The 9,874-nt window shown below is 39.8% G+C and overlaps 1 protein-coding gene across 2 annotated transcripts in view; it reads right to left on the bottom strand.

Moving 5' to 3' along the window:
- Window positions 1–671: 671 nt before the first annotated feature.
- The window catches only part of prrg4 (proline rich Gla (G-carboxyglutamic acid) 4 (transmembrane)), a 59,473-nt gene continuing 50,270 nt past the window's right edge, over window positions 672–9,874 (bottom strand). For both annotated transcript variants that reach the window (XM_063061658.1, XM_063061659.1), the window contains exons 6-7: window positions 6,101–6,226; window positions 672–4,052 (exon numbers count right to left, since the gene is read on the bottom strand). In XM_063061658.1, the coding sequence (XP_062917728.1) occupies window positions 4,034–4,052; window positions 6,101–6,226 (145 nt within the window). In that variant the 3' untranslated portion in view covers window positions 672–4,033. The remainder of the gene's footprint in view (window positions 4,053–6,100; window positions 6,227–9,874) is intronic.

The following is a 9,874-nucleotide window of genomic DNA, read 5'->3' as shown; positions in this document are numbered from 1 at the left end:
TTTCTGACATTAATATTTTTAAAAGATAGACTCAATCAAATCTATTTAGGGGATCTAGTCAAAAAGATTATTTTACAATTTAACTCCCACGCCATCCACACTGACTGCGCGTTATAACAGCCGTCCAGCAGTGCTTGCGCAGTACCAAGCAGAAGCAGGAGAGGAGAATGGGACAAATTGCTCTTTCAGAGATCCAGAAAAAGGCAACAATGGGTCAAAGGCTCTCTCCTCCATGCTCTATGGCCCCATGATACTAAAAACATATAGTACTCTGCAAAAGTCTTAGGCACACACATATATATACATACACATATATACCCACAGTATACAGCTGGGATGCCTCAGTCATGGTTGGGAGAAGGCAGGGAGGGGGAAGCACCAGAGAGACATTCTGTACTGATGAATAAACCAATTGTTTGGAACTAAATGACCTTGCCTGGTGTCTCAGGGCTGGGTGTGTCTGCACCCACGTAACCCCCCCCCAACCCTGGCACTCTTCCTCTGCCACCTGTCCCACACCCCTCCGGTGCACCAGCCTTGCTATTCCCAACATCTTTTGCTCCTGCCAGTTTTACAAACTTGCTCTCCACTTGTAGAATTTCTACAGAATAATTGTGTTTGTAAAAATTACAAGTACTGACTGCAGAACCTTTTTTTGACAAAAACGGTTTTATTTAGAATCAAAACATTTTACAAATAGTTATCGACCTATTGGTGCAAATATATAAGCCATTGAATTAAACAGAAAGCGGAGATAGAGATTGCTCAAGAATCTCAAATGTTGATTAATTGAAGGCAAAACTCTGGAAGCCAATTTCCTGAATAATAAAGCCAAACTCGTCAGAGATTATATGAAACAGAAGAACAAGAAACTGGAGCAAGACAAGTAAAATGTTTAATTTCTGTAAGGGGAACATTAATTTTAGTTAAAGGTCAGAAAATTTGGAAAGTTCTGGGGTCAGCAGTTCCAGAAGGAGAGTGATTTGCCTCAAAATTTCCAAAGTCTTTAACAAAATCTAATTGTCAATTGCAATTGATGAAAAACTCCAAAATAAACTTGGCAAATTCAGTAAAATAACATTATAACCATAGTTAAGTAAAGCCTCCTGTATTTCACAATAATTGAGGACTTATAGCACATGAAAAGCATGACTACACAGAGACCACTCTATGTATGTTATTCACAGTACTGTTTCATAACCCTGTAGGGCATGAAAGAATTACCAGAATATCTTCCCTGGAATTTTGCACAGAGTAATTCATGTGTGAAAAGAAATGTAAGCAGGCCAAATTAGGGATGTGCGAGGTCTTGAAGTAAAATAGTTTTTCTCTTCCAGTCAGATATTGCGACCTGCACGCCTTCATGCAATTCTCCTTAAATGTAGGCACTCAAATCTTGAGGTATCTCACTAAAGTGATTTTATTTCCCTTCATGCTTTGTACGGAAAAATGATTTCCTGAGTCAACATTTTCAAGTTTAATTAGTCAATCATTAGCAATTAATACTCAGAATACTAAAAGTGACAAGGTAGGTATTTTATGCTCCAATGATCCCATTTGCTGAAAGTACTGTCTATCAAGGTACAGTTCCACAAGCCCCATTCATGATCGTGAGTTTATCCAAGAGGTATTATTCAGCAACAGGACTTTCTGAACAGTGCTAATGGATCGTACATTTGCAACGCCATCTCATCAACTCAAATGAAACTTACAGTTGCAGTCTCTAAAATGTAATTAGGAGATGGAACTTTAAACCCTTGTTTTTATCACAGAAGTACAGACAGTGACAGAAACGCCAGCCTGACAGATGATATGCATACTTGGAATGAGCCTGGAATGTTCCCGGCCTGTACTCAATTATGTGAATGGGTGAATTTGATAAATAGTGTCCCAAAAGACCTACAGTGAAGCACAGTTGAGTTGCTCTCATATTAAGATGGTAGAGATTTCTTTAAGGAGGAGACAAAAGAAGTTGGTCTAATTTGGGTTAGATAAACCATCATCTGAACTTGCTCAAATTCAAGTGTGCTCCTGTCCAGCAAAGGTAGTAATAATTGTTCTTGGATATAGAGGTCCAAATATTTGTAACGTACACCTTTCCCTCACTTCTAAAATTTATACAAGGGGTGATTGATAAGTTCATGGCCTAAGGTAGAAGGAGTCAATTTTAGAAAACCTAGCACATTTATTTTTCAACATAGTCCCCGCCTACATGTACACACTTAGTCCAGAGGTCGTGGAGCATACGGATCCCTTCTTTGTAGAAGTGGTCCACAGCAGGGTTATTGATAAGTTCATGGCCTAAGGTAGAAGGAGATGAGATAGAACTTCAAACTTTCTGCATTATCACTCCGAGTTGAACTGCATGTGCATTTAACAAGAGCATCTTGGACCTCCAAGTGGTCCATAGCAGGGGCGATTGATGTTCGTGGCCTAAGGTAGAAGGAGATGAGTTATACCGCTCTTGTTACCTGTGCGTGCAGTTCAACTCTTTGAGTGAAAACACAGAAAGTTTGAAGTTACTAACTCATACCCTTCTACCTTAGGCCACGAACTTATCAATCACCCCTGCTGTGGACCACTTTCTGGAGGTCCAAGACACCGACTTCTACAAAGAAGGGATCCATGTGCTCCACGACCGCTGGACTAAGTGTGTAAATGTAGGAAAAATAAATGTGCTAGCTTTTCAAAAATTGACTCCTTCTACCTTAGGCCACGAACTTATAAATCACCCCTTGTATGTGTTCCACCAACTTATGGGTTCCACAGCAAATGGAACAATTCAGGCAAAGGATACAATGTCAATTTTGTTTTCTTATGGTGTAACTTAATTATCAAAAATTATTTTCCATGACTAGATCCTTCTTCATAATCCTTCATCAAAACCTGTGATTCATCTTCATCAATCATCTTGAATTGGTACATAAGGCAAAGCCCAGAGCAAAGGCCTTCTTTAGACCAAATATAACATTCTGACATTACAGGAACAAAAAATATTAAAACTATAACCAATCCATTTGGTGTCATAATATCGCCTTCATGGGATAAAATCTCATTAAATACTTGGGATGAAATTTCAAGGGATGAAGTTTGGTCTCATAATTTCATTGCATTCTTGGGATGAAATTTGGTATCATAATCTCATTGCATTCATGGGATAAAAATAACAAGTTCAGGACACTGGCAAATATGATAGGGCAGTTTCTGAATGTGGTCAACAGCTAATGTTTCAACTCGGTGCTGGCAGTGGATTTGCTTCAAATTCAGGCTGAAATGCTAGAAAGACCATCTGAATTACAATGGAAACTGCAAGCTCAGAGCTGACTGGTATGAAGAATGCAGACCTGAGTTTGATTATGAGAGCCACACTTGAAGACCTGCACTCATTGAAAGAGACAGTTAATAAAATGATCTAGGTAATTAGGCCTTGAAATTCCAGGGTCAGTACATTTTTTAGTGTGAAGCAGCTACTGAAGACAGTATTTTTTGAGTCTGACAATGATTTGGCTGACTGAGCTGCTAGACTAACATGGAATAGTAGACGATTTTTGTGAGGAAAATATACTTATTATTGATGCATGAGAAACATTACAGAAGACACATGCTTAAGTATTCAGCTGTACTTAATTCTAACCCAAAATAAATATTTTCAATTTTCCAATCATCCCTGGAGCTGAAAATCCTGCAGCTTGGAAGAAATGAGACAAACTTATGCCAAAAAGGTCACTGGTTTGCAGATTTAAAGTCTGCATCAGTTAAAATGTTATTCGTTTATATAATAAAGTAAGAAAGTGTTTGAAAAAGGTTAATCTATGAAAAATAAACCAACATTTCTGTATCACTTCTGGAGAATTTTACATCCACATAGTTATATACAAATATCACATATTCAAATACAAAGAGTAATTAATTTAATTTTTATAGTGCATATGTCTTTATTATAATACACTTAATATAAATGTACACTATTAATGCCAAATTTTTTAAAAATCCATACTAATTTGTCCATTAATTTTCTGTAGCGATGGGATTTTCAGGAACCAGAAGATGACCTGTATAAACAGTATATTTCAGAAAAATAAGTTACAAAGAAATCTGTTACAAAAGTTACAAAAAAAATGAATAATCTTCACTGTGTGATGATGAACTTATATCCTAATTCTCCCTATATATCAGCTCCTGTAATTACGTCCTACTAGAGTGTGACTCCCAATTATATGATGCAATCTTCAATACTCCACTGAAGAACAGAACTCACAGTCAAGTAACAATCATGCAGCCCAATAATCTGGCCAGTATTTAAACTTCATATCATCTACCATATCTCATCCTCCCTTGTATTTATTTAACTTCTCCCTGAATGCATCTTTGCTTTTGGCATCAACTGCTACTTGTGGTGCTATAAGCATTTGTTAGTAAAGAAATTGATCCTGAATTATGGTAGGCAATGCAAAGAAGATTTACTAAGTTGGTTCCCGGGGTGAAAGGGGTTGACATGTCAAGGAAAGCAGAACAGATAATGAGTATGCTGACTGGAATATAGAAAAACATGGATGTTTCCTACAATGAGGGAGTCTAGGACCAGGGGACGCAGCCTCAGAATAGGACGTCCCTTTAGAATAGAGATGAGGAGGAATTCCTTGTGATGAATCTGTGGAATTCATTGCCACAGACAGCTGTGGATGCCAGGTCATAGGGTATATTTAAAGCAGAGGTTGATAGGTTCTTGATTAGTCAAGGTGTCAAAGGTTATGGGGAGAAGGCTGGAGAATGGGGTTGAGAGGGATAGTAAATCAATCATGATGGAATGGCAGAGCTGTCTTGACAGGCCGAATGGCCTTCTCTGCTCCTACGTTTTATGATCTCTTATAAAATGAGGGTGGATTTCATTGAAATATGATTCTCAGTGGGATGTTTCTCTTCGTTGTGATTTCAAGAATTAGAGGACTTGGTTTCAGGAAAAAGAGTCATCCAATTCAAGAAAGACGAGGAGGAACAACTTATCTGAAGATGAGTATCTTTGAAAATCTCTTATCAGAGAGATGTGGGGTGCAAATATCGAATGTATTAAAGAGACAGATTGCCAGACATTTAAACTGCAAGGGGGTGAAGGAGTACAAGGGAAGGATGGGGACAAAGGGTTGAGGTTAAAATTAGACAAGCTCTGGTTCTACTGAATGGCAGAGAAGATTCGAGCAGCTGACACCTGCTTTTGGTTCTTATGTGCTGTGGCTTGAGGAACAGACAGAGTTTGTTAGATCTTTGTTAATCTCAACAACGAATCTCTGAGAGAGTAGCACTCCATCACTCCTGCACTGGAGTTCAGTCTGAAACGTTGTCCTCAAGATACTCTATCAGAAAGTGAATCTGGAACCTCGTGATTCAGAGGTGAGAATGCAACACATTCAACAAAACCTGAGTTTTATTCCCATCTCTCTACAAATTAAACCCAGTGCCTAGTTTGCTTATTTTATGGATCTGTAAGTTACAAGTTATAATGACTTTTTCACACAACTGCATTAACCCAAAGCAATTTAAAACCAATAAATTGTGAATTGTGAAGATTTTTCTATGCAGTGTTTAACATCTGCTAAACTAATGCAATAACCATTTAGTTCCTCTAAAAGACAGCAATTGTGTTACCTACTTGGGTACGTGGGCACATGGCCAAGTGGTTAAGGCGTTCGTCTAGTTATCTCAAGGTCACAAGTTTGAGCCTCAGCTGTGGCAGCGTGTTTGTGTCCTTGAGCAAGGCACTTAATCACTTAAATCTAGTCTGTGCGAGGGGTGGCGCCCCACACAGACTTCCAATCTGCGCCTTGTAAGGCATGAAAGTGCCCGACGCAGGCCTCTCATGGTCTGAGTCGACATCCCCCCCTTGGGTGGTGAATCTGTGGAATTCATTGCCACAGACAGCTGTAGAGGCCAAGTCATTGGGTATATTTAAAGTGAATGTTCATAGGTTCTTGATTAGTAAAGGCGTCAAAGGTTTTAGGGAGAAGGGGGTTTGAGTGGGATAGTAAATCAGCCATGATGGAATGGCAGAGCAGACTCGATGGGCTGAATGGCCTAATTCTGTTCCTATGTCTTATGATCTTACCTTGGGTAGGGAGGAGGAGGAGCATCATACTGTCCAGTTGCCAGAAGTGCTTGCTCATAAGATGGCAGAAATGACTTCGTGGTCCCAGGAATGGACACAAGATGTATTGAAGTTTCTTCAGTCCTCCTGATGAAATAAGGCCATTAACAAAGGTAACTAAACATTTTCATTAGCCACAATTTTCATAACAGTACAAGGATAAACAGAATGGGCAAAATGGGTGGGCTAGGTTAAACATAAGGATCATTAGGCTCCATTAACTACAATGAAATAAATCTAAATTAACCGTTTGGCTTAAATAAATACCTGTGCAAATTACACTGCATACACGCAGAATTCTCATAAAACTACTGCAGTTGTATATAAAGTGAATCAGATGATAAAACTCACTAAGTCACTCCACTTCATGGCAAATTGTATATAGTGGTCTCTTTTTGCACAATTGTGTGGTTTCCCTACTTCAATCAACCGACTGGAATCATGTTTGGTTATTTTGCCTCTGTGTAGTAGCCCACCTTCACTTTGGAACAACATGTTCAACTTCACAAACTTCCATGCTGGAAATTTAAGTGACGATAGGTAGAGAGAGGTGAAATCTGTATCACTGCACTTCCAGTTGTCAAGACATTAGACCGTCTTACAAAAACGTGCATCTCACACTTTATGTCAATCTGTCAATTCTCAGGCTATGCTGCTCAGAGACTTGGGCTAATCATTATTTTGTGACTGTTTGCGCTGGATTGTAACTATATATGCTGTGTTTTGCACCTTGGCCCTGGATGAACAATGGTTTGTATAAAACAGCACACACAAAATGCTGGAGGAACTCAGCAGATCAGGCAGCACTTATGAAATTGAACACAGATAGTCTCGGGCTGAGGCCCTTCTCCCGTCCTGAAGGCAGCTCTGAGCTCAAAACATTGACTATCTAAATTCAATTCCATAGATGCTGCATGACCTGCTGAGTTCCCCCAGCATTTTGTGAGTGTTGCTCTGGATATCCAGCATCTGCAGACTTTATTGTGTCACTGTTTCGGTTAGCTGTAAACATGTGTACAGTTGAATGACAATCGAGCTTGATAACCAGCAGATGAGCCAGCAGATGTGTTCTCACCTGTAACCCTATGAGAGTGAGGCCATATCTACAGATTTGGATCTATATCCCAAATGGGAAGTTGAAACCAATGAAACTTGATAAATGTTAGTAAAGACATATTCAAGATTCAAGATTCAAGGGTTCAAAAAACTTTATTGTCATCCTAACCATACATCAGCTCTGCAGGGCAGAATGAGACAGCGTTTCTCAGGGGCAGTGCAATCCTAACATAACAAATGCAACACTATAATAATAAACATAACAATAAATAGTAAAACACAACAGCCACACGTCAGTTAAAATCAGTTATAAGTGTCCAGTGCAAGTTAAAAGTGTCCAAAGCAGAGTCAGGTACAGCAGCTATTTAGCAGTCTGACTGCCTGTGGGAGGAAGCTGTTTAGTAGCCTTGTGGTTTTAGTTTTGATGCTCCTGTAATGTTTGCCTGATGGCAGAAGAACAAACAGTTCATGGAGAGGGTGTGAGGGGTCTTTAATGATGTACCGTGTCTTCTGGAGGCATCGACTCTGAAAGAGGTCTTGGACAGAAGGTCCAATATACTCACTATCATCAGCATCATGATAAACAAACAGATCTGGTGAAAGTCACACAATAAATCAACAATTTTGTAAGTTCATTATCTTTCTGGAAAGTTTCCCTTTGCCATTTATATTTTGTGTAATGAATGCAAAAATCTTTTAAACATGGATTTTACCTACTAGTCATGATAAGTAAGTGAAATTTCTGTCATCTGGTGATGTAGATGTGAAACAGTGATCCTGGCAACAATCATTACATCTTCTCTTTTCCTTGTCTCGTTCAATCATGCTCTTAAGTTACTTATGAAGCTGGAAGTTAATGGGATTTCTAGTTTAAAATAAACCAATTCCTATTTACCATCACAGCTGCAGTTTTTATTATTGGAATCAAACCTTCATCCTAATGTGTAAGTGAGGAATGAAGGATAAACCCCACAAGAGGAATCATGGCACTACAGTTACTACCCTTAACCATCAGGTTCCTAAACCAGCGTGGATAACTTCACTCATCTTGACACTGAACTGATTCTACATCCTATGGACTCACTTTCAAGGACCCCACAACCGTAACAAAAACCAATTTCCCCCGGGATCGATGAAGTATGACTACGACTATGACTATGACTAACTCATGTCCTCAGATTTGTTTATTTATCTATCTATACATGTACATATTTATGTATTTATTTATTTATTATTAGTATTATTTTTTTATTATATTTGCATAGCTTGTCTTCTTTTGCACATTGGTTGTTTGTGAGCGATGAGTCAGCATACAGAGAGGAGGTGCAGCGGCTAACGGACTGGTGTAGAGCTAACGACCTGTCTCTGAATGTGAACAAAACAAAAGAGATGGTTGTTGACTTCAGGAGGACACGGAGCAACCGCTCTCCGCTGAACATCGATGACTCCTCCGCAGAGATCGTCAAGAGCACCAGATTTCTTGGTGTTCACCTGGCGGAGAATCACACCTGGACCCTCAACACCAGCTCCATAGCAAAGAAAGCCCAGCAGCATCTCTACTTTCTGCAAAGGCTGAGGAAAGTCCATCTCCCACCCCCCATCCTCACCACATTCTACAGAGGTTGTACTGAGAGCATCCTGAGCAGCTGCATCACTGCCTGGTTCGGAAATTGCCCCATCTCGGATCGCAAGACCCTGCAGCGGATAGTGAGGTCAGCTGAGAAGATCATCGGGGTCTCTCTTCCCGCCATCACAGACATTTACACCACACGCTGCATCCACAAAGCAAACAGCATTATGAAGGACCCCACGCACCCCTCATACAAACTCTTCTCCCTCCTGCCATCTGGCAAAAGGCACCGAAGCATTCGGGCTCTCACGACCAGACTATGTAACAGTTTCTTCCCCCAAGCCATCAGAATCCTCAATACCCAGAGCCTGGACTGACACCAACCTACTGCCCTCTACTGTGCCTATTGTCTTTTTATTATTTATTGTAATGCCTGCACTGTTTTGTGCACTTTATGCAGTCCTCGGTAGGTCTGTAGTCTAGTGTAGTTTTTGTGTTGTTTTACATAGTTCAGTGTAGATTTTGTATTGTTTCATGTAGCACCACGGTCCTGAAAAATGTCTTGTTTTTACTGTGTATTGTACCAGCAGTTATGGTCGAAATGACAATAAAAAGTGACTTGACTTGATCACGAGGAATTCTGCAGATGCTGGAAATTCAAGCAACACACAGTCCTGACGAAGGGTCTCGGCCCGAAACGTCGACCGTACCGCTTCCTAGAGATGCTGCCTGGCCTGCTGCGTTCACCAGCAACTTGGATGTGTGTTGCTTGACTTGACTTGTCAGTCTTTGTGTGTGGTTTTTAATTGATTCTATTGTATTTCTTTGTTCTAGTGTGCATGCCTGCAAGAAAGTGAACCTTAAGGTATATGGTGGCATACAGTATATGCACCAATAATAAATTTACTTTCAATTTTGAACTCTAATACAAAAGTTTTCAAGAGATGAAAAATCAGAAGGTGGAGTACCCAAACACCACCTTGAGAATACGAATTTCAAATAACAGGCAGAATAAACATTGAGGTAAAGAGAAACTTCTTCACCCAAAAGTTATCATCACCCACAATTCAATATCTGTAAGGACAGAGAAACCAGTTAAGTAACAGCTT

Source organism: Mobula hypostoma, chromosome 11 (assembly GCF_963921235.1).
Source record: "Mobula hypostoma chromosome 11, sMobHyp1.1, whole genome shotgun sequence".
NCBI lineage: Eukaryota > Metazoa > Chordata > Chondrichthyes > Myliobatiformes > Myliobatidae > Mobula > Mobula hypostoma.
Note: the sequence above shows the minus strand (reverse complement) of the source record. Positions and strands in the feature narration are given on the sequence as shown.